At 42.3% G+C, this 24,982-nt stretch overlaps 1 protein-coding gene across 3 annotated transcripts in view; it reads left to right on the top strand.

Annotated features, from left to right (window-relative positions):
- Window positions 1-24,982, top strand: part of PI4KB (phosphatidylinositol 4-kinase beta) — a 56,535-nt gene that overhangs the window by 180 nt on the left and 31,373 nt on the right. For 2 of the 3 annotated variants that reach the window (XM_060758014.2, XM_060758015.2), the window contains exons 1-3: window positions 1-84; window positions 7,452-7,558; window positions 19,761-20,768. The exon at window positions 1-84 is cut by the window's left edge. In XM_060758014.2, coding sequence (XP_060613997.2) covers window positions 19,794-20,768 — 975 coding nt within the window. In that variant the 5' untranslated portion in view covers window positions 1-84; window positions 7,452-7,558; window positions 19,761-19,793. Of the gene's footprint in view, window positions 85-7,451; window positions 7,559-15,793; window positions 15,946-19,760; window positions 20,769-24,982 lie in introns of those variants that run through there. The other variant, XM_067472375.1, reaches the window with a different exon arrangement.

Below are 24,982 nucleotides of genomic sequence, written 5' to 3' on the forward strand. Positions count from 1 at the left end.
GGGCCCTGCGAGGACGGCGGCGCGGAGGAGAAGGCGGACCGGAGGCGCCTGGGTCTGGGCCCTCGCGCCTCCCCACGGGCCCAGGTGAGCGGGAGGCGGCCCGGCAGGCACCGGCGAGGGCAGCCCGCCCTGGGGTCCTCAGGCCCCGCGGCCCGGCCCCAGAGGCTTCTGGGAGGGCCTCAAAGTAGGCCTCAGGCCTCACTCTGAGGGAAGAGGCCTTCCTTTCCATGGCTTCTCAGGGCTGGGAGGCTATAATTCTTTATTTTTTGGGGGTGAACCTCCTTTCTGAGGTAGAACAGGCCTGGGCCAATTTAGGGCCTTCCCTCCAGGGGTTTAGGACTCCAACTCCCACAATTCCTAGCAGCCCCAGTTTCCTTCCTTTCCCCCCTCAATTTAAGATGTTAGGAATGGTGGGACTTGTAGTCCAAAACACCTAGAGGGCCCAGATATGGCTCAGGCCTGATATCCATCTAAGAGAGGAAAGCAGGAAGCATTGTGGGTCTTGTAGTCCAAATTCCTAACAGCCCCAATCTCTTTCCTGTCACCCCTCAGCTTAGGCTGTTAGGAATGGTGGGACTTGTAGTCCAAAACTCCTGAAGGGAAGGGCCAAATATGGCCCAGGCCTGATATACATCCAAGAGAAGAATTGTGGGACTTGTAGTCCAAAACACCTGGAGGGAAGGGCCAATATGGCCCAGGCCTGATATCGATCTAAGAGAGGAAAGCAGGAGGAATTGTGGGACTTGTAGTCCAAAACATCTGGAGGGAAGGCCCAAATATGGCCCAGGCTTAATAGCCATCTATGAGAGGAAAGCAGGAGGAATTGTGGGTCTTGTAGTCCAGATTCCTAACAGCCCCGGTCTCTTTCCTTTCCTCCTCAGCTTAGGCTGTTAGAAATGGTGGGACTTGTAGTCCAAAACACCTGGAGGGCCCAAATATGGCCCAGGCCTGATATACATCTAAGAGAGGAAAGTGAGAGGAATTGTGAGTCTTGTAGTCCAAATTCCTAACAGCCCCAGTCTCTTTCCTTTCCCCCCTCAGCTTAAGCTGTTAGGAATTGTGGGACTTGTAGTCCAATATGGCTCAGGTCTGATATGCATCTAAGAGAAGAAAGCAGGAGGAATTGTGGGTCTTGTAGTCCAAATTCCTAACAGCCTCTTTCCTTTCTCCCCCTCAGCTTAAGCTGTTAGGAATGGTGGGACTTGTAGTCCAAAACACCTGGAGGAAAAGCCCAAATATGGCTAAGGACTGATATCCATCTAAGAGAGGAATTGTGGGACTTGTAGTCCAAAACATCTGGAGGAAAAGCCCAAATATGGCCCAGGTCTGATATCCATCTAAGAGAGGAAAGAGAGGAATTGTGGGTCTTATAGTCCAAATTCCTAACAGCCCCAGTCTCTTTCCTTTCCCACCTCAGCTTAGGCTGTTAGGAATTGAGGGACTCCTGGAGGAAAACTGGAGGAAAGGGCCAAATATGGCCCAGGCCTGATATACATAATTAATATTATATTGTATTAGGAGTATTTATTGCATTACATTGTATTATTATCAATATTATATGTATATGCAATATATTATATTATTTGCATAGCACAATATTAGTATTCCATATTGCTATATATTGTACTATATCTTCATACTGTAATATTATTAGTAATATTACATGTAATATATAATTAATATTATATCGTATTATTATTATTAGTATTGTATTTTGTTGTATTTTATTGATTTACATTATAATAATATCAATATTATTATAATATTAGCACTATACATTGCTATATTGTACTATATCACTATACTGTAATATTATTAGTAATATTACATGTAATATATAATTAATATTATATTGTATTATTATTAGTAGTAGTAGTATTTTATTCTATTACATTATAGTAATATCAATATTATTATAATATTAGCACTATACATTGCAATATTGTACCATATCGCTATACAGTAATATTATTAATATTACATGTAATATATAATTAATATTATATTGTATTATTAGTAGCATGTTATTGTATTACATTATAATAATATCAATATTATTATTATATTAGCACTCTACATTGCTATATTGCTATATTGTACTATATCACTATACCGTAATATTAATATTACATGTAATATATAATATTATATTGTATTAGTAGTAGTATTATATTGTATTATACTATAATAATATCAATATTATTATAATATTAGCACTATACATTGCTATATTGTATTATATCACTATACAGTAATATTAATATTACATGTAATATTATATATATTTATATATACATCACTAACTATAAACATGAGGCAAATGGGATATAAAGATAACTATAAGTTAAAACTATACATATAAGTCAGCGAGGAAAGCAGGATATAAAGATAACCATAAACTCTAAATATATAAGTATGGCGTCCCCGGTGGTGCAGCAGGTTAAACCGCTGAGCTGCTGAACTTGCTGACTGAAGGTCTTCTTTCTTTCTTACCCTCTTACTATTCTCATTTCCCTCTCCTCCATTTCTATCATCTTAAGTCAACCTTTCCTCCTTATATATTCTTTTTTTGTGGTTGTGGGTTTTTTCCCCTCCTTTCCAGGAAGGCTGTAAGACCGGCCTGTCTGGGCTGACCTTACAGAGCTTTAGGGTTAAATAGCAAAGGGGTGAGATATATATGTTTGTGTGTATTTTTGCGAAAGTGAGTGGTTTTGATTTCTTGCCCAATTGATAACTTATTTACTTAGGCGATCCCTCGTAGCCTGAGGATGCTGGCCTTCCAAGTGTAGTGTCTTGGTGGTGGGTGGCTGTGGAGACCTATTCACCCTTTTGCCCTCCATTCGTGCCTTTTTGAATTCTGCAGCACTGCTGGTCACAGCTGACCTCCTGTTAGAGCGCTCAAGGGCCAGGCTTCCCAGATCTGGGTGTCTATGCTGCAGTTTTTAAGGTTGGCAATAAGCCCATCTTTAAATCTCTTTTCCTGTCCACCAACATTACATTTTCTGTTCCTGAGTTGCGAGTATGGTAACTGCTTTGAGAGATGGTGATCAGGCATTTGGACAACATGGCCATTCCAGCGGAGCTGCTGAACTTGCTGACTGAAGGGTCGGCAGTTCGAATCCAGGGAGCAGCGTGAGCTCCCGCTGTTAACCCCAGCTTCTGCTAACCTAGTTGTTCGAAAACATGTAAATGTGAGTAGATCAATAGGTACACTCCGGGGGGAAGGTAACGGCACTCCATGCAGTCATGCTGGCCACATGTCCTTGGAGGTGTCTACGGACAATGCTGGCTCTTCAGCTTAGAAATGGAGATGAACACCAACCCCCATAATTGGAGACCCTAGACTTAATGTCAAGGGGAAACATTTACCTTTACCTTACTATAATGAAATAGTAATGAAATTTCATTACTCTCTCTACTCTCTGTATAATAATAATAATAATAATAATAATAATAATAATGTATATATAATATATTGTATATACATGTAATAGTTATAATATTATAATGTAATGCAATATAATAATAATAATAATATGATATCATAATTCTATAATTGTTTTAAATGTAATGCTAATAATATTACAATACATGGTATTGTACTATGGTAATATAATATATTGTGTGTGTGTGTGTGTGTGTGTATGTCTTCTAAGCCGCTTTGAGTCCCCTACTGGGTGAGAAGAGTGGCGTATTAATGTTGTATATAAATAAATAATATAATATAATAAGTAACCACTTTGGAATGGGTTAAGCTGCTGAACTTCCTGACCGAAAGGTCACAGGTTCGAATCCAGGAAGCAGCGTGAGCTCCTGCTGTTAACCCCAGCTTCTGCCAACCTAGCAGTTCGAAAACATGTAAATGTGAGTAGATCAATAGGTACAGCTCACACAATATAAAATCGAACAGGATGGGCAGGTCAAATGGACGCGATAAAATGATAAAATAATAAAACCCAGGGTGAGGTAGGAATAAAAATATGGTTCGAATCCAGGGAGCAGCGTGAGTTCCCGCTGTTAGCCCCACCTTCTGCCAACCTAGCAGTTCGAAAACATGTAAATGTTCGTAGATTAATAAGTACAGCTCTGGCGGGAAGGTAACGGTGCTCTATGCAGTCATGCTGGCCACATATCCTTGGAGGTGTCTGTGGACAACACTGGCTCTTCAGCTTAGAAATGGAGATGAACACCAACCCCCAGAGTTGGACACAACTAGTCTTAATGTCAGGGGAAACCTTTACCTTACTATACGAAATAGTAACGAAATTTCCTTACTCTCTCTATAATAATAATAATAATAATATATTGTGTATATAATATATTGTATATACATATAATATTTATAGTATTATAATTTAATGCAATATAATACTACTAATAATGTGATATTATAATTATATATTTATAATACATGTAAAACTACTAATAATATTACAATATAATGGTATAGTACAATATAGTAATACTATGCTAATAATATAATATATTGTATGTATATATATCTTGTAAGCCGCTCTGAGTCTCATATGGGGTGAGAAGGGTGGCATATAATGTTGTAAATAATATAATATAATACGTAACCACTCTGAAGTGGGTTAAAGCACTGAGCTGCTGAGCTTGCTGACCGAAAGGTCAGTGGTTCGAATCCAGGGAGCAGCTTGAGCTCCCGCTCTTAGCCCCAGCTTCTGCCAACCTAGCAATTCAAAAACATGTATGGTAACTGCTTTGAGAGACGTTGATCGGCCATTTGGACAATGAGTCCATTCCAACGGAGCTGCTGAACTTGCTGACTGAAAGGTCAGCGGTTCAAATCCGGGGAGTGGGGAGAGTTCCTGCTGTTAGCCCCAGCTACTGCCAACCTAGCAGTTCAAAAACATGTAAATGTGAGTAGATCAATAGGTACCGCTCCGGCGGGAATGTAACGGCATTCCATGCAGTTATGCTGGCCACATGACCTTGGAGGTGTCTACGGACAATGCTTGCTCTTCAGCTTAGAAATGGAGATGAAAATCAACCCCCAGAGTCGGACACAACTGGACTTAATGTCAGGGGAAAACCTTTACCTTATCTACCAGTTATATAACTATCTAAACTGAGCAAATTGGTATTTCCTAGCCCTCCACTTTGCATCCCAATCGCTTTGAGATTTTCCTCCTTTCCCCGTCTTGTTAGAAATGGCTGCAGGAGTCGAGCAACTCCAAATGGAGAACTGTACCATAAATATATGCACCGGTTTTATGGTACAGATTTTATGGTGGCTCATAGTTCACCAAAGTGCAGCCAATGTTTATTTTCCCTCCCGCTGTGAGAGAAGAGGTATGAGATTAGAGCTTGGTTTCCTTACTTGATTCGATTCCTTTGGGCGAAACCCAATTGCTCTGAGAAACTAAAGAATCATTGAATGATAGAGGTGGGAGAGACCACATGAGCCAATCTAGTCTAACCCCTGGCCATGCAGGAAAAGCACAAAGTATCCCTGACAGATGGTCATCCCACCTCTGTTTAAAAGGAAAGAGCCTCCACCAGATTCCTAGGCAGAGAGTTCCACTGCTGAACAACTCTTATGGTCAGGAAGTTCTTCCTAATGTTTATTTACGACATTTATATGCCACCCTTCTCACCCTGAAGGGTAACTCTGAATGGCTTACAAGATAAATAGACAGACAGACAGATAGATATTTATTTATTATTTATTTACTTTGCTTGTATACCGCAGTTTCTCGGCCCGTAGGCGACTCAACACGGTCCGTAGGCGACTCAACGTGGTAGATATACATACATACAATATATTATATTATTAGCATAGTACAATATCAGTATGATATATTACTATATTGTACTATACCGTTACATTGAAATATTATTAGTAATATTACATGTAATATGGAGCCCCCGGTGGCGCAGTGGGTTAAAGCACTGATCTGCTGAGCTTGTTGATCGAAAGGTCGCAGGTTCGATTCCGGGGAGCGGCGTGAGCTTCTGCTGTCAGCCCTAGCTTCTGCCAACCTAGCAGTTCAAAAACATGCAAATGTGAGTAGATCAATAGGTACCGCTTCGTTGGGAAGGTAACGGTGCTCCATGCAGTCATGCCAGCCACATGACCTTGGAAGTGTCTATGGACAACGCCGGCTCTTCGGCTTAGAAATGGAGATGAGCACCACACCCCAGAGTCAGACATGACTGGACTTAATGTCAGGGGACTACCTTTACCTTTACCTTACATGTAATTTAAAATATACAATTATAATATTGTATTGTTATTAGTATTATATTGTATTACATTATACAGTATAATCTATATACATAAAATGTAATGTTCATTTGTGGGATTAGCATAACTCAAAAACCACTGGACGAATTGACACGAAATTTGGACACTATACCCCTAACAGACCAACACGTGTCTATCACTCATTTTAAAAAAAACCCCAAAACAGTGGAAAAGACTTACGAACCCAAATAAGCTAAATGACGAAAAGCTAAATGATAATACAGAAAAAAGGAAGGAAGGGGAGAAAGGAAGGAAGGAAGAGAAAGAGGGAGAGAAAGAAAAAAGGAAAGGGAGAAGGAAGCATGGAGGCAAAGAGCGAAAGAAGGAAGGAAAGAGAAAGAAGCAAGGAGAGAAAGAAAGAAAAAAGGGGGAGGAAGGAAAGAGGTAAGGAAGGAAGGAGAGAAGGAAAGAAACAGAGGAGGGAAGGAGAGCTTAAGGAGAGAAAGAGGGAGGGAAGGAAAGAAGGAAAGAGAGAAGGAAGGGACTATCGATTTATTGATGTGTTTTGTGTGTGTATGTGTGTATATATGTGTGTTTGCGCATATATCTATATGTGGTTTTGTGCATGTGTTGTAATGTATTTTTATTTTTTGGATTTTTAAGTCTTCTGCTGTGTTTTTCAGTGTTTTGATCAGTGATGGTCACTCATTGGCCTGAGAGATGTATTGTGTCCAAATTTGGTGTCATTTCATCCAGTGGTTTCTAAGTTATGTTAACCCCACAAATGGACATTGCATTCTTATTTATATAGATTGATCTTTTGAAGGGGTTTCTTCCAATCACCAATTCTTTGCGTATCGTAGGCTTGCGGCCGTGGTTAAATAATTTAAAAGTATTTCTTTATTCGATTCCAATAATAAAAAAATATTCAGGTTTCTTCTGTATTTCAATATTCAATATTTTTTTGAATTTCTTCATGGATTATTTTCCAATTTTTGTGGCCTTCTCACATGACCACCACATGTGGTAGAAGGTTCCCTTTAGAGTCCTTTTAGTGTCACTTTGCATCCACCAATGCCATTGCCAAATGTATGACTGAACTTCTGTTCTCTCTCCAAGTTTGGATGCCGGAGAGAAAGGCTGCATAACAAAAAAAAGACCAAATTTTGCCAACTTTTCCTTGGCAAATAGCAGATGAGCCCACGTTTCTTACTCATCCAGTTTCTCCTCCTGCCCTCAGGTGTGAAACATCAGTACCGGGACTCTTCAGAGATGGCCGACGCGGCCAGAGTTGCGCAAAGGCATCTGAGGAGGGGCCGTTTGCCCAGTTGGACACGAACAAGACAGGTACGTGACGCATTGCGGATTCTTGCTTTTGTTTGCCACTTTTCGAGGTTTGCTTGTTTGTTTTGCTTCCTGGATTTGCAAGACAAAGGTGGGAAAGGTCTCAGTGGACATCAGTGGACTTGGAAAACCAGGAGAAGGTTTTGGCAGTCGTTCCCAGTACCTTCCCAGCCAACGTTGTGATTCTGGAAGTTGTAGAATGGGGGTGAAACAATTGGGAGTGAGAGGAAATCTAATCCTAATTACGAACCACTGCAGAAACTAAGATCTTCTGGGGAGACCCTGCTCTCAGTCCCGCCATCATCACAGGCGCGTTTGGTGGGGACGAGAGACAGGGCCTTCTCAGTGATTGCACCCCAGTTACGGAACTCCCTTCCTGGCAATATTAGATCAGCCCCCTCCCTCCTGTCCTGCAAAAGGATGGCTATTTATTTATTTATTTATTTATTGTGTTGGGAGCAAACCAAACAGTTGTATTGCATTTTTTTAACTAACAAACAAACAAGACAGGGCCTTCTCAGTGATTGCACCCCAGTTATGGAACTCCCTTCCTGGCAATATTAGATTAGCCCCCTCCCTCCCGTCCTTCAGAAGGATGGTTATTTATTTATTTATTTATTTATTTATTGTGTCAGGAGCAAACCAAACAGTTGTATTGCATTTTTTAACAAACAAACAAGCAGACAGACAAAACACAAAGTTTGCAAGCTTGGTAGTTGATTAAATGACCTTTGACCAGTATTTGGCCACTTGGAGTGCCTCTGGTGTTGCTGCAAGAAGGTCCTCCATTGTGCATGTGGCAGGGCTCAGGTTGCATCGCAGCAGGTGGTCAGTGGTTTGCTCTTCTCCACACTCGCGTGTCGTGGACTCCACTTTGTGGCCCCATTTCTTGAGGTTGGCTCTGCATCTCGTGGTGCCAGAGCGCAGTCTGTTCAGCGCCTTCCAAGTTGCCCAGTTTTCTGTGTGCCCTGGAGGGAGTCTCTCATTTGGTATCAGCCATTGGTTGAGGTGCTGGGTTTGAGCCTGCCACTTTTGGACTCTCGCTTGCTGAGGTGTTCCAGCGAGTGTCTCTGTAGATCTTAGAAAACTATGTCTAGATTTAAGTCGTTGACGTGCTGGCTGATACCCAAACAGGGGATGAGCTGGAGATGTCACTACCTTGGTCCTTTCACTATTGGCTGCTACTTCCCGGCGGATGTCAGGTGGTGCAATACCGGCTAAACAGTGTAAATTCTCCAGACACCCCGTGATAATGCGGCATGTCTCATTAAGAGCCACATCCACTGTTTTAGCGTGGAGAGATGTGTTCCACACTGGGCATGCATACTCAGCAGCAGAGTAGCATAGCGCAAGGGCAGGTGTCTTTGCTGTGTCTGGTTGTGATCCCCAGGTTGTGCCAGTCAGAAGGATGGTGAAGACTTGGGTGTGGGAACAAGCCTTTGGGGAAGTGCAATGAGGCAAAATGATGTCCTGAGGTGGTTTTTAAGCAACATTTAATGTGACTATAAGTGTTTTTAATGTTTGTATATATATGGTTTTATGTCCTGGCATTGAATGTTATGTCCCGACGTATAAATGTTGTGCTCTGCCCTGAGTTCCCTATGCTGGAACTCCCTGTGGTACAGCAGGTTAAACCACTGAGCTGCTGAACTTGCTGATCGAAAACTCAGTGGTTCGAATCCGGGGAGTGGGGTGAGCTCCCACTGTTAGCCCCAGCCTCTGCCAACCTAGCAGTTCGAAAACATGCAAATGTGAGTAGATCAATAGGTACCATTCCGGCAGTTAGGTAATGGCGCTCCATGCAGTCATGCCGGCCACATGACCTTGGAGGCGTCTACGGACAACGCCAGCTCTTCGGCTTAGAAATGGAGCACCACAAACCAGAGTTGGACACGACTAGACTTCATGTCAAGGGAAACCTTTACTTTTGCCTTACTATAATGAAATAGTAACGAAATTTCGTTACTCTCTCAATAATAATAATAATAATAATAATAATAATAATAATAATAAACAACAACAACAACAACAATCCTGGACACCTGGGAAATGTCCGATGTGTGATCCAATTCAACAGTCAGCAGAGTGAGAGTGTCTGCTGTGGACTCATCTTGTTGTGTTTCTAATAATAATAATAATAATAATAATAATAATAATAACAGTAATAATAATAATAATAATAATAATAATACATCACAACAGTCCTAGACACTTGGGAAGTGTCTGATGTGTGATCCAATACAATAGCCAGCAGAGTGTCTGCTGTGGACTCATCTTGTTATGTTTCTAATAATGATGATGATGATGATGATGATGATGATGATAATACATCACACAGTGCTAGACACTTGGGAAGTGTCCGACGTATGATCTAATACAACAGCCAGCAGAGTGTCTGCTGTGGACTCATCTTGTGTTTATAATAATAATAATAATAATAATCTCCTTTGCAGTGCGTTAAAGCACTGAGCTTCTGAACGTGCAGATTGGAAGGTCACAGGTTCAAATCTGGGGGGGCGGCATGAGCTTCTGCTATTAGCCTCAGCTTCTGCCAACCTAGCAGTTCGAAAACATGCAAATGTGAGTACATCAGTTGGCGGGAAGGTAACGGTGGGTAATTGGTGGGAAGGTAACGGTGCTCCATACAGTCACATGACCTTGGAGGTGTCTACGGACAATGCCGGCTCTTCGGCTTAGAAATGGAGATGAACACCACCACCCCGTGATGGGAGCAATGCCCACTATGGCTGCTCCTGGCTGTTGCCGTAACCCTGTGGTGACTCAGTGGCAATGGGGGCCTGTTCAGGCTTGCCTCCTGTTTGTGCTTTTGCAAAAGCGGAAAAAAAGTTCAGGGCTTATTGAAAAACATACTGCCAAACCTGTTTCCTTGCCTGTGTCACAACTGTTTTGTCTGCACCTGCCTTACCTGACGCTTTCAGCGGGTGAAGATGACACTGTCGAATGAATGCTGTTCGACACCATTTTAACCACTGTGGCTCAATACAATGGAATTGTGGAAATGTACTTTTACTAGGCCTTCAGACATCCATACCAAAGAAGAGCCGCAGTGGCGCAATGGGCCCCAAATCCCTCGAGTACAAACAAATTCAACTATCTTGAATTTGTCTCCAGTAAGCATATCAGGTCTGCGTGCCAAGTTTGGTCCAGATCCATCGGTGTTTGGTTCACAGTGCTCTCTGTATGTAGGTGAACTACAACTCCCCCCAATCAAGGTGAATTTCCTCCAAAGACCTCCAGTATTTGTTAATGGTCGTGGGGGCTCTGTGTGCCAAGTTTGGTCCAGTTCCATCCTTGGTGGAGTTCAGAGTGCTCATTGATTGCAGGTGTACTATAAATCCCAGTATCTACAATTCCAAAATGTCCAGACCAATTCCCCCCAAAATCCACCAGTATTCAAATGTGGGTTTATCGGGTATGGATACCAAGTTTGGCCCAGGTCTATCATTGTTTGGATTCAGAGTGCGCTCTGGATGTAGTTTGGGAAGGTTTCTGAGAGTGGTCCTCCAAAGATCTTTCTCCAACCACCAAGAGGCATAAAGATGACCAACCACTTAACAAAAGTCGGGTTAAATCTCAGAGCTCTTTGGAACGAGATTTCCAAAATGGTCAGTTTTTGGATTTGGAGTGCTTATTTATTTATAGTGTTAGTATCAACCAGACAATTGTATTACATTTTTAACAATTTTTAACAAACAGACAAAACAGAGTTTGCAGGCTTGGTAGTTGATTAAATGTCCTTTGCTCAGTATCTGGCCACTTGGAGTGCCTCTGGTGTTGCCGCAAGCAGGTCCTCCATTGTGCATGTGGCAGGGCTCAGGGTGCATTGCAGCAGGTGGTCAGTGGTTTCCTCTTCTCCACACTCGCATGTCGAGGATTCCACTTTGTGGCCCCATTTCTGAAGGTTGGCTCTGCATCTTCTGGTGCCAGAGTGAAATCTGTTCAGCGCCTTCCAAGTCGCCCAGTCTTCTGTGTGCCCAGGGGGGAGTCTCTCATTGGGTATCAGCCATTGGTTTGAGCCTTCCACTTTTGGACTCTCGCTTGCTGAGGTGTTCCAGCGAGTGTCTCTGTAGATCTTAGAGCCTGGATCCCTAGGTTTCGGCGGTGACCAGGGGAGCATTCGCACAGTTAAGACTCGTGCGCCAACTGCGACCGTACCTTGGGAAGTCTGACTTGGCCACGGTAGTCCACGCTCTGGTTACATCCCGCCTTGACTACTGCAACGCTCTCTACGTGGGGTTGCCTTTGAAGACGGCCCGGAAGCTCCAATTAGTCCAACGGGCGGCAGCCATGGTATTAACAGGAGCAGGGCGCAGGGAGCATACAACTCCTCTGCTGTACCAGCTCCACTGGCTACCGATTAGCTACCGAGCCCAATTCAAAGTGCTGGCTTTGACCTTTAAAGCCCTAAACGGTTCTGGCCCTACATACCTATCCGAACGTATCTCGGCCTATCAGCCCACCAGGACCCTAAGATCTTCAGGAGAAGCCCTTCTCTCCATCCCGCCTGCTTCACAAGTGCGGCTTGCGGGAACGAGAGATAGGGCCTTTTCTGTGGTGGCCCCCCGGCTTTGGAATGCCCTCCCTACTGAAATAAGATCAGCCACCTCGCTAATGGTATTTCGGAAAAAACTGAAAACTTGGATGTTCGAGCAAGTTTTCAACTAATTCCGATGTGATGATGTTTTGATCATGGACTAGCAATCAAGGATAACGAATTGGATTACGACTTTAACTATGAGATGTTCCGGTCTGTATTGGTGGCCCAATACTATGTATGTATATGTATGTATTTTTATATTTTATTTTATATTTTTAAAGTGAATATTGTATTTTTAAATATGTTGTAAACCGCAATGAGTCGCCGCACAGGCTGAGATATTAGCGGTATACAAGTGTACTAAATAAATAAATAAATAAATAAACTCTTTCTTGATTTAAGTCATTGACGTGCTGGCTGATACCCAAACAGGGGATGAGCTGGAGATGTCTCTGCCTTGGTCTTTTCACTATTGGCTGCCACTTCCCGGCGGATGTCAGGTGGTGCAATACCGGCTAGACAGTGTAGTTTCTCCAGTGATGTAGGGCGCAGACACCCCATGATAATGCGGCATGTCTCATTACGAGCCACATCCACTGTTTTAGCATGGTGAGATGTGTTCCACACTGGGCATGCGTACTCAGAAACAGAGTAGCATAGCGCAAGGGCAGATGTCTTCACTGTGTCTGGTTGTGATCCCCAGGTTGTGCCAGTCAGCTTTTGTATAATATTGTTTCTAGTACTCACTTTTTGCTTGATGTTCAGGCAGTGCTTCTTGTAGGTCAGAGCATGGTCCAGAGTGACTCCCAGGTATTTGGGTGCGCTGCAATGCTCCAGTGGGATTCCTTCCCAAATAATCCTCAGAGCTCGGGATGCTTGTCTGTTCTTGAGATGAAAAGCACACGTCCGTGTTTTAGATGGGTTAGGGATCAGCTGGTTTTTCCCTGTAGTAGGCGGTAAGGGCACCTAGATCTTCGGAGATATTCTGTTCTACCATCTCAAAGCTCCCTGCTTGAGCGGTGATGGCACAATCATCAGCATAGGTGAAGCTCTCTGTCCCTTCTGGCAGTGGACATGGATGGAGCAAGCACGCTCCCCTGAGGCAGGCCATTCTTCTGTTTCATTGGGAGTGCTAAAAAGTGTGCATTTCAAGCCCTTAAAGGGAAGGAGATCTGTATGTTTACCTATGGGGGGAGGGGACGACGACAAGGGAGTTGAGGATGTAAAGAAAATCTGCAAAAATGGATGTAAAGAAAATCTGCAAAAATGCTGAGCTTTGGGGAAAAAGCTCGCTGCCTAATGGGATCCAGATGTCTGCGGCTTGTTTCCAGGGTGCGTATGTGTCGATTTGGCAGGCCGGAGCGCTTAGGCAATGCGTAATGAACTCTGAGAACTCCCTCCTTGTCCCTTTCATCGTGTTACATCCAGCACCTGGAACCCAGGGCTGGTTAAACCTCTCAGAAATGAAGGAAAATGCTTTCCAGAAGAGTTTGCATTCGAAGAAAGCATAAAAATGAACAAAATCTGGCTAACAGTATTAAAAAAACTAAAATCAGGATAACAACAACAACAACTCTGGCACAAGCAAGTCAAGGTGGTCCCAGTGAAGATCGGCAAACTGGATGCAGTGCCTCAAGACCTTGGCCTGCACTTAAAGACAATCGGCGCTGATAAAATTACCATCTGTCAGCTGCAAAAGGCCACCCTACTGGGATCTGCACGCATTATTCGCATTATTCGATCTGGACCAAACTTGGCATCTATACCCAATATACCCACATTTGAATATTGGTGAATTTTGGGGGGGAATTGGTCTGGGCATTTTGGAATTGTAGGTACTGGGATTTATAGTTCATGAGCACTCTGAACTCTATTAAAGATGGAATTGGGGCAAACTTTGCATACAAAGCCCCCACGACCATTAACAAATACTGGAGATCTTAGGGGGAGTTGTAGTTCGCCTACACCATGGACATTCCATAGATATATAAATCTTTCTTGCCTAGTTTCCAAAAGACCCCTCAACCTCTGTGGGATGTGGGCAAAACGTCAGGAGAGAATGCTTCTGGAGCGTAGCCAGATAGCCTGGAAAACTCACAGCAACCCATAACTTTTTTTTTACAGTGTATAAGGCAGCGGTGAGCCCCCAATAGCTCAGCATGTCAAACCGCTGAGCTGCTGGACTTGCTGACTGAAAGGTCAGCGGTTTGAATCAGGGGAGTCGGGTGAGCTCCTGCTGTTAGCCCCAGCTGCTGCCAACCTAGCAGTTTAAAGACATGAAAATAATAATAATAATAATAATAATAATAATAATAACAAGAGCATATAGATCTCGTTCGCTGTGACATAATAATAATAATAATAATAATAATAATAATAATAATAAAAAAAATAATCTTTATTTGTACCCCGCCACCATCTCCCCAATGGGGACTCGGGGCGGCTAACATGAGGCCAAGCCCAAAAATACAACACAACACAATAAAATACAGAATACAGAAAACAAAAATTACATCAGAAAATAATAGCAAAATAAAATAATAAAGCAAATTCATACAATATAAAATCGAACAGGATGGGCAGGTCAAATGGACGAGATGAAATGATAAAATAATACAACCCAGGGTGAGGTAGGAATGAAAATATGGTTCGAATCCAGGGAGCAGCGTGAGTTCCCGCTGTTAGCTGCTGAACTTGCTGACCAAAAGGTCACAGGTCCGAATCCAGGGAGCAGCGTGAGCTCCTGCTGTTAGCTCCAACTTCTGCCAATCTACAAGTTCGAAAACATGTAAATGTGAGTAGATCAATAGGTACCGCTCCGGCGGGAAAGTAACGGCGCTTCATGCAGTCATGCTGGCCACATGATCTTGGAGGTGTCTACGGACAATGCCGGTTCTTTGCTTAGACATGGAGATGGGCCCCAACCCTCAGAGTTGGTCACGACTAGGGGAAAACCTTTACCTTTACTTGGACTGCAGCAGCGTTTGTAAATACTGCAATCTGCAAATAATTACATGCATAAGGTTTTGTGGAGGAGAACCAGGTGCTCGGTTATACCAGGAAGTTCCCATCTTGGACAAAACTTCTGGATTACCCCCAACGCCGCATCTGGTTGTCTTTGTTTTGTGTGTGCGTGAAGCAGGAGAGATGCCGGAGAACCGCTCCGAAGCGTGTGATAGAAGCGTGCCTCGCCCCGTCGGTTGCCCTCTCGTCTTCCGGTAGCGTTACATCACACGCTAAGCAGATAAACCAGCTATCTGTTCTCGAATCAAACCCTGCCCTTGAATTAACACACTCGAGACCCCGTGACCCGCTTCCGGTGAAACCATGCCCTGCCTGGCACTTGGGTTGGAATCTTTCCCGGCGGAAAGGGATTACGTCTCCCTGCGAGACTGTGAGAGTGTTTGCCTAATCTCCAGATGAGCAAGAGCTCCATTGAAATTATAATATATACAGATTTTTGAACGATCAGACATCAGATTCTTGAAGTCACACTATGAGAGTTTGAATCAGAGAATCATACAGGAGACCCCAAGGGCCATCCAGTCCAACAATCAAAGCACCCCCAAAGATGGCCATCCCGTCACTGTTTAAAAGCCTCCACCAGACTCCGAGGCAGTGAGTTCCAGCTTTTACTGTCAGGAAGTTCTTCCTAATTTTCAGGTGGAATCTCCTTTTTTGTCATATGAACACATGACTCCATTGGTGCGGTGGGAGATCACTCAGGCGGCCCTCTGCTGAAAGTTGAGTCCTGATCTATCTGCAAGGCTAACCCAAGGGAAAGGATTTGAAATTGAGTCAACCCAAGGAGAAGGACGTCCAGGACTGGATGGTATGGTGGTCGTTCACTCTGATTTTTTTTCTCAAAGAAGTACAAGACAAGTTGTGGTCTAAAGAGAATCAATAAGCTGATGGAATTGTGTCAGCTCAGGTCCACCCTGTTTAAAGATCTCAATCGGGATCCCATCAGGTCCGCTGGCTTTGCTATTTTTTAAATTGCCTAAAAGGAGCCCCTGGTGGCGCAGTGGGTTAAAACTCTGAGTTGCTGAGCTTGTTGACCGAAAGGTCGCAGGTTCGATTCCGGGGAGCAGCGTGAGCTTCCGCTGTCCGCCCTAGCTTCTGCCAACCTAGCAGTTTGAAAACATGCAAATGTGAGTAGATCAATAGGTATCGCTCTAGCAGGAAGGTAACAGCACTCCATGCAGTCATGCCAGCCACATGACCTTGGAGGTGTCTATGGACAACACCAGAGTCAGTCATGACTGGACTTAATGTGAGGGGACAACCTTTACCTTTACCTTAAATTGCCTAATGGCTTTGCTGACATTCTCCAAACTAAGTAGTGCTGCAAGCTCATCCCTGGTATGTCTTTGCGGGCTTTGGTGTTTGAAGAATGCATGGCTATTTATTTATTTACTTACTTATTTACGACATTTATATGCCTCCCTTCTCATCCCAAAGGGGATGCAGAGAGGCTTACAAGATATATATACATACAATATGTTATATTATTAGCATAGTACAATATCAGTATTAAATATTACTATATTGTACTATACCATTATATTGTAATATTATTAATAATGTGTCATGTAATATAATATATATAATTATAATATTGTATTATTAGTAGTAGTATTATATTGTATGGAGAGTGTGGATGAGCTCCCTCTGTCAGCTCCAGCTCCCCATGCAGGGACATGAGAGAAGCCTCCCATAAGAATGGTAAAACATCAGAATTTCTGGGCATCCCCTGGGAAACGTCCTTGTAGATGGCCAATTCTCTCACACCGGAAGCGACTTGCAGTTAATTATAATAATATATTATTATTAGTAGTATTACCGTATATACTTGAGTATAAGCCGACCTGAATACAAGCCAAGGCACCTAATTTTATCACAAAAAACTGGGAAAACGTATTGACCTGAGTACAAGCCAAGGATGGGAAATGCAGCATCTACTGGTAAATTTCAAAATTAAAATATATACCATTAAATTACATTAATTGAGGTATCAGTAGATTAAATATTTATATAAAACTGTAATTTAAGATAAGACTGCCCAACTCTGATTAAACCATTATTCTAACCGTCTTCAATGTAAATGTGCTTACGTATCCTTCCAATAATAATAGAGTAAAATAATAAATGTAATAATAATAATAATAATAATAATAATAATAGAAATGTAATAATACCAGTAATAATATCGTAAAATAATAAATGTTATAACAATAATAAATAGAGTAAAATTATAAATATAATAATAAAAAAGTAAAATTATAAATGTAATAAAAATAATAACAGAGGAAAATAATAAATAACCTTGATTCGAGTATAAGTCAAGGGGAACTTTCTCAGCCTAAAAAGGGGCTGAAAAACTAGGCTTATACTCGAGTATATACAGTATATTGCATTTCATTATAATACTATAAATGTTATATGTATATACAATATATTATATTACATTACATTATATTATATTATTAGCATAGCACACGAGACAAGATGGAACTGTTCTCTGTTGTGTCAGCTCAGGTCCACCCTGTTTAAACATCTCAACCAGGATCCCATCAGGTCCGCTGGCTTTGCTGTTTTTTAAATTGCCTAATGGCTTTGCCGACTTTCTCCAAACTAAGTAGTGCCGCAAACTCATCCCTGGTATGTCTTTGTAGGCTTTAATGTTTGAAGAATGTGTGGCTATTAGATATCCAGCTCAGCTGAAGCAGGCATTTGGGGCATCCAAAGCTAAATCTCTTAATGGTCTCTGTACCATTCCTGGACTTTTCTAATCTCTGTCCTCTTTCGCTCCAAATGTATGAAATTGGTTTTGGGAGGGGGCAGAGGCATTTCGGCTGGGCGCTGATAGCAGATTCGTGCCATTTCCGCACGGAAATCAAAATGATGGATAAAGAGGATAAGCCAGTCAGCGGGTCTCAAGAAATGCAGCTGGATCTCGTCCTACGTGTCATTCCTAATCCAGCACCATTACACTTAATCCCATTTAAATCTCCTGGTAGAATCCTTGCCCCAGAGTTCGTGGTGCGGAAACAGTATGGTGCCACCACGTCCAGCAATGGCTACAATTCCTAGCTTTTGACAGTCTATTCATTGAAATATCTTTGTTATCCCAGGATGAAACATTTAAGTTGTTGTTCCAAACGTTCGGGGAAGAAATGTCTGTTGGGTCTCAATTCCCATTATTCCCAGGTAATCCAAAATGCTGGGAGTTGTTGTTCAACAACATCTGGGGGACCCAAACTGGGTAAAAAGTAAAGAGCACTGACCACTACGTTATATGTTGTCAAAGGCTTTCATGGTTGGAATCAATGGGTTGCTGTGAGTTTTCCAGGCTATCTGGCTGTTTTACAGAAGCATTCACCCCTGACGTTTCACCCACATCTATGGCAGGCATCCTCAGAGGTCTGTTGGAAACTAGACAAGTGTGGAATAATATCCAGGTTGAGAGAAAGAGCTCTTGCTTGCTCGAGGCAGGTGTGAATGTTGCAATTGGCCACTTTGATTAGCACTGAATGACCTTGCAGCTTCAGAGCCTGGCTGCTTGCTGCTTGGGGGAATCCTGAGAGGGAACTCTAAAATCAGGACAGTAAATGAAGAACAACATTCAAAACACAGGGGTATTCCAGACAAGAATAAATTAGGGCCAGCTAATTGTAATGTTATATTGTTATTATATTCATATGTTTTTATGTAATTACTAGCAGCCCCCTGCCATGCCTTGCTGTGGCCCAATCTGTGTATATGTGTTTTGTGTGTATATATATTTGTGTATATGTATGTTTGCATATATATGTGTGTGTGTGTGTGTGGTTTTGTGCGTGCTTTTGGCTTCTTAAGTTTCTTCTGCTGTGTTTTTCAGTGTTTTTATGAGTGATGGTCACTCGTTGGCCTGTTAGGTGTATTGTGTCCAAATTTGGTGTCAATTCATCCAGTGGTTTTTGAGTTATGTTAATCCCACAAACAAACATTACATTTGTATTTATATAGATTATGATGCTGTTGCTTGTTGTTTATGTTTTTGGTTTTATCTTGCTGTAATATGTTGTCTGGGCTTGGCCTCATGTAAGCCACCCCGAGTCCCCGTTGGGGAGATGGTGTCGGGGTATAAATAAAGTTTATTATTTTATTATTATTACCTCCCAACAAAGGATTCCCCCAGGCAGCAAACAGCCAGTCTTTGAAGCTTCGTGGCCATTATATGCTAATCAAAGTGGCCAACTGCAACATTCACACTTGCCTCAAGCAGACAATAATTCTTTTTCCCACCCTGGAAAAAGACAATTTAAAAAATAGCAAAGCCAGCGGACCTGATGGGATCCCACAGATATATAAACCTCACTTTCCTAGTTTCCAACAGACCTCACAACCTCCGGGGATGCCTGCCTTAAATGTGGGAGAGAATGCTTCTGGAACATGGCCATAAATCTCTGAAATAAAGTGAGGGAGCCAATGTAAATATTGTACAGAAACTCAGAAAATTGTGCTCGTGGTTTAATATATTGAGGGAATATGTGGCCTGGGTGATGAGTGGTGTGGTTGGGAGGATTTTGACAATGAAAAATTAATAAAATACATTATTGGGAAACGTAGAGCTTCTCAGTTCAATTTTGCTGTCTTCCCTTCCAGCTTTGAAGGAGCGCCATCACAGCCGCCTTGGATATGAGCGACTCGGCCATCGATTCAACATCAACTCCTGAGGACGCACCACCGGGGGAGATGCCGGCGGCGGGAGCGGTTACGCCCCCGCAGGGGAACAGCGGGGCTACGGCGACAGCTTTAGGGGTCATCACGGAAGGGGTGGGCGAGCTGGCCGTCATCGACCCTGAGGTGGCCAAGAAGGCCTGCGAGGAGGTTCTGGAGAAGGTTAAGCTGATGCACTGCATCTCCCCTGACGGATCCATCCGGTTACGAGAAGGCAGGGGCGGCCCCCGGCACCAGGACCCATCCCTTCCGAACGGGGAATGCTGCGAGATCCGGTGTTTGGATGATCCTCCCGAGGACAAAATCCAAGAGGAAGAGGAGCAGCACCACCACCAGCAAACCCCGACGGGAGCCAGTTCGGTGAAGAGCGCCCGGCGCCGGCAGAAAAACAACTCGGCCAAGCAGTCGTGGCTGTTGCGGCTCTTCGAGTCGAAGCTCTTCGACATCTCCATGGCCATCTCGTACCTGTACAACTCCAAGGAGCCCGGGGTGCAGGCCTACATCGGGAACCGGCTATTCTGCTTCCGCAACGAGGATGTGGACTTCTACCTACCCCAGCTGCTCAACATGTACATCCACATGGACGAGGACGTGGGGGACGCCATCAAGCCCTACATCGTCCACCGCTGCCGGCAGAGCATCAACTTCTCCCTCCAGTGCGCCCTCCTCTTGGGGGCCTACTCCTCCGACATGCACATCTCCACCCAGCGCCACTCTCGCGGGACCAAGCTTCGCAAGCTCATCCTCTCGGACGAACTCAAGCCGGCCCAGCGGAGGAGGGAGCTGCCGGCCCTTGGTCCGGCCCCCGACACGGGCCTCTCTCCCTCCAAGCGGACTCACCAGCGCTCCAAGTCGGATGCCACGGTCAGCATCAGTCTCAGCAGCAACCTGAAGCGGACAGCCAGCAACCCCAAAGTGGAGAACGAGGATGAGGTGAGAGAATTGGGGAAAAGATGGGACCTCGGAGGTCAGTGGGATTAGTTCCTGAGCATTGGTGGCTTGTGATGGGCCTTCAAGTCAGTCTTGACTTATGGTGACCCTATGAGAAGGTTTCCTTATCAGGATTTCTTCAGAGGTCAATCTTCAAGAGCGTAATTCTTCTCCAGATTGATTTGCAATGTTGTCAGGATTGGGCTTTGTCAGGTTCCGGGTTTCTAATGCTCTCTGTCCATTGTTCCTGGGGACAACAACTCCTCAGAACCTCCGCCAGCCAACATTATTGTTCCTGAGCATTGGTGGGTTGTGATGGGCCTTCAAGTCAATCTTGAGTTATGGTGACCCTGTGAGAAGATTTCCTTATCATGATTTCTTCAGAGGTCAATCTTCAAGAGCGTAATTCTTCTCCAGATTGATTTGCAATGTTGTCAGGATTGGGTTTTGTCAGGTTCCAGGTTTCTAATGTTCTCTGTCCATCGTTCCTGGGGACAACAACTCCTCAGAACCTCCGCCAGCCAACATTATTGTTCCTGAGCATTGGTGGATTGTGATGGGCCTTCAAGTCAGTCTTGACTTATGATGACCCTGTGAGAAGATTTCCTTATCATGATTTCTTCAGAGGTCAATCTTCAAGAGTGTAATTCTTCTCCAGGTTGATTTGTAATGTTGTCATGATTGGGTTTTGTCAGGTTCCAGGTTTCTAATATTCTCTGTCCATTGTTCCTGGGGACAACAACTCCTCAGAACCTCCGCCAGCCAACATTATTGTTCCTGAGCATTGGTGGGTTGTGATGGGCCTTCAAGTCAGTCTTGACTTATGGTGACCCTATGAGAAGGTTTCCTTATCATAATTTCTTCAGAGGCCGGTCTTCAAGAGCGTAATTCTTCTCCAGATTGATTTGCAATGTTGTCAGGATTGGGTTTGTCAGGTTCCAGGTTTCTAATGTTCTCTGTCCATCATTCCTGGGGACAACAACTCCTCAGAACCTCCGCCAGCCAACATTATTGTTCCTGAGCATTGGTGGGTTGTGATGGGCCTTCAAGTCAGTCTTGACTTATGGTGACCCTATGAGAAGGTTTCCTTATCATGATTTCTTCAGAGGTCAATCTTCAAGAGCGTAATTCTTCTCCAGGTTGATTTGTAATGTTGTCAGGATTGGGTTTTGTCAGGTTCCAGGTTTCTAATGTTCTCTGTCCATCGTTCCTGGGGACAACAACTCCTCACAACCTCCGCCAGCCAACATTATTGTTCCTGAGCATTGGTGGATTGTGATGGGCCTTCAAGTCAGTCTTGACTTATGGTGACCCTATGAGAAGGTTTCCTCATCATGATTTCTTCAGAGGTCAATCTTCAAGAGCGTAATTGTTCTCCAGGTTGATTTGTAATGTTGTCAGAATTGGGCTTTGTCAGGTTCCGGGTTTCTAATGTTCTCTGTCCATCGTTCCAGAGGACAACAACTCCTCAGAACCTCTGCCAGGCAACATTATTGTTGTATTTATTGATCGTGTCATCTGCAACCAGACCATTGTATTACATTTCTAACAGAACAAAACAAACAAGCAGATAAAAAACCCACAAATTTTGCAGACTTGGTAGTTGATTAAATGTCCTTTGACCAGTATCTGGCCACTTGGAGTGCCTCTGGTGTTGCCGCAAGAAGGTCCTCCATTGTGCATGTAGCAGGGCTCAGGGTGCATTGCAGCAGGTGGTCTGTGGTTTGCTCTTCTCCACACTCGCATGTCGTGGATTCAACTTTATAGCCCTATTTCTTAAGATTGGCTCTGCATCTTGTGGTGCCAGAGCGCAGTCTGTTCAGCGCCTTCCAAGTCGCCCAGTTTTCTGTGTGCCCAGGGGGGAGTCTCTCATTTGGTATCAGACATTGACTGAGGTTCTGGGTTTGAGCCTGCCACTTTTGGACTCTCGCTTGCTGAGGTGTTCCAGCTAGTGTCTCTGTAGATCTAAGAAAACTATTTCTTGATTTAAGTTGTTGACATGCTGGCTGATACCCAAACAGGGGATGAGCTGGAGATGTCTCTGCTTTGGTCCTTTCACTATTGGCTGCTACTTCCCGGCGGATGTCAGGTGGTGCAATACCGGCTAGACAGTGTAATTTCTCCAGCGGTGTAGGGCGCAAACACCCCGTGATAATGCGGCATGTCTCATTAAGAGCCACATCCACTGTTTTAGCGTGGTGAGATGTGTTCCACACTGGGCATGCATACTCAGCAGCAGAGTAGCATAGCTCAAGGGCAGATGTCTTCACTGTGTCTGGTTGCGATCCCCAGGTTGTGCCAGTCAGCTTTCGTATGATATTGTTCCTAGCGCCCACTTTTTGCTTGATGTTCAGGCAGTGCTTCTTGTAGGTCAGAGCACGGTCCAGAGTGACTCCCGGGTATTTGGGTGCACTGCAATGCTCCAGTGGGATTCCTTCCCAGGTAATAATCCTCAGAGCTCGGGATGCTTGTCTGTTCTTAAGGTGAAAGGCACATGTCTGTGTTTTAGATGGATTAGGGATCAGTTGGTTTTCCCTGTAATAGGCAGCAAGAGCACCTAGAGCTTCAGAGAGCTTCTGTTCAACCATCTCAAAGCTCCCTGCTTGAGTGGTGATGGCACAATCATTAGCATAGCTGAAACTCTCTGTCCCTTCTGGCAGTATTATTGTTGTTATTATTACCGTATATACTCGAGTATAAGCCGATCCAAATATAAGCCGAGGCACCTAATTTTACCACAAAAAACTGGAAAAACATATTGACTCGAGTATAAGTCAAGAGTGAGAAATGCAGACGCTACTGGTAAATTTCAAAATAAAAATAGATAGCAAAAAAATTACATTAATTGAGGCATCAGTAAGTTCAATGTTTTTGAATATTTACATAAAATTGTAATTTAAGAGTAATATAAGAAATGTAATAATAAAACTAGAGTAAAATAATAAATGTAATAATAAATAGAGTAAAATAATAAATGTAACTGTGCTTCAGTATTTATATTTAAATTTTAAATGTGCTAAGTTCATATGAAACTGTGACTTTTTTTCCTGTGCTGGTCAATGACCGAAATAAATGATTTGATTTGATTTAGTAAATAGAGCAATATAATAAATGTAATAAAAATGATAATAATAAAGTCGTGGATATGTCATACAGTAATAATCATAATAATACTGATAGTAGAATAATAACTCTAATAATAATAATAACCTAGTAAAAGAATAAATAACTTTGACTCGAGTATAAGCCAAGGATGAGAAATGCAGACTCTACTGGTAAATTTTAAAATTAAAATAAATAACAATAAAATTACATTAATTGAAGCATCACTAAGTTCAATGTTTTTGAATATTTACATAAAATTGTAATTTAAGATAAGACTGTCCTACCCTGACTAAACCATTATTCTAACCTTCAGTGTAAATGTGCTTATGTATACTTCTAATAATAATAGAGTAAAATATTAAATGTAATAATAATAGTAATAATAGAGTAAAATAATAAATGTAATAGTAATAAACAGAGTAAATAATAAATAGACTAAAATAAAAAATATATAATAAAACTAGAGAACAATATTAAATATAATAATAATGATAAATAGAGTAAAATAATAAATGTAATTGTGCTTCAATATTTATATTTACATTTTTAAATGTACTAAATGTATTAAGTTTGTATGAAACTGTGACTTTTTTCTATGACCCAAATAAATGATTTGATTTGATTTAGTAAATAGAGTAATATAATAAATGTAATAAAATAATAATAAAGTAGTGCATATGTAATACAGTAATAATAATAATAATAATATAACAATAAAATTACATTAATTGAAGCATCAGTAAGTTCAATGTTTTTGAATATTTACATAAAATTGTAATTTAAGATAAGACTGTCCAACCCTGATTAAACCATTATTCTAACCTTCAGTGTAAATGTGCTTACGTATCCTTCCAATAAGAATAGAGTAAAATATTAATGTAATAATAATAGTAATAATAGAGTAAAATAATAAATGTAATAGTAATAAACAGAGTAAATAATAAATAGACTAAAATAAAAAATATAATAAAACTAGAGAAAAATATTAAATATAATAATAATGATAAATAGAATAAAATAATAAATGTAACTGTGCTTCAGTATTTATATTTAAATTTTAAATGTACTAAGTTCATATGAAACTGTGACTTTTTTTCCTGTGCTGGTCTATG

Source organism: Anolis sagrei, chromosome 12 (assembly GCF_037176765.1).
Source record: "Anolis sagrei isolate rAnoSag1 chromosome 12, rAnoSag1.mat, whole genome shotgun sequence".
In the NCBI taxonomy this organism is placed as follows: domain Eukaryota; kingdom Metazoa; phylum Chordata; class Lepidosauria; order Squamata; family Dactyloidae; genus Anolis; species Anolis sagrei.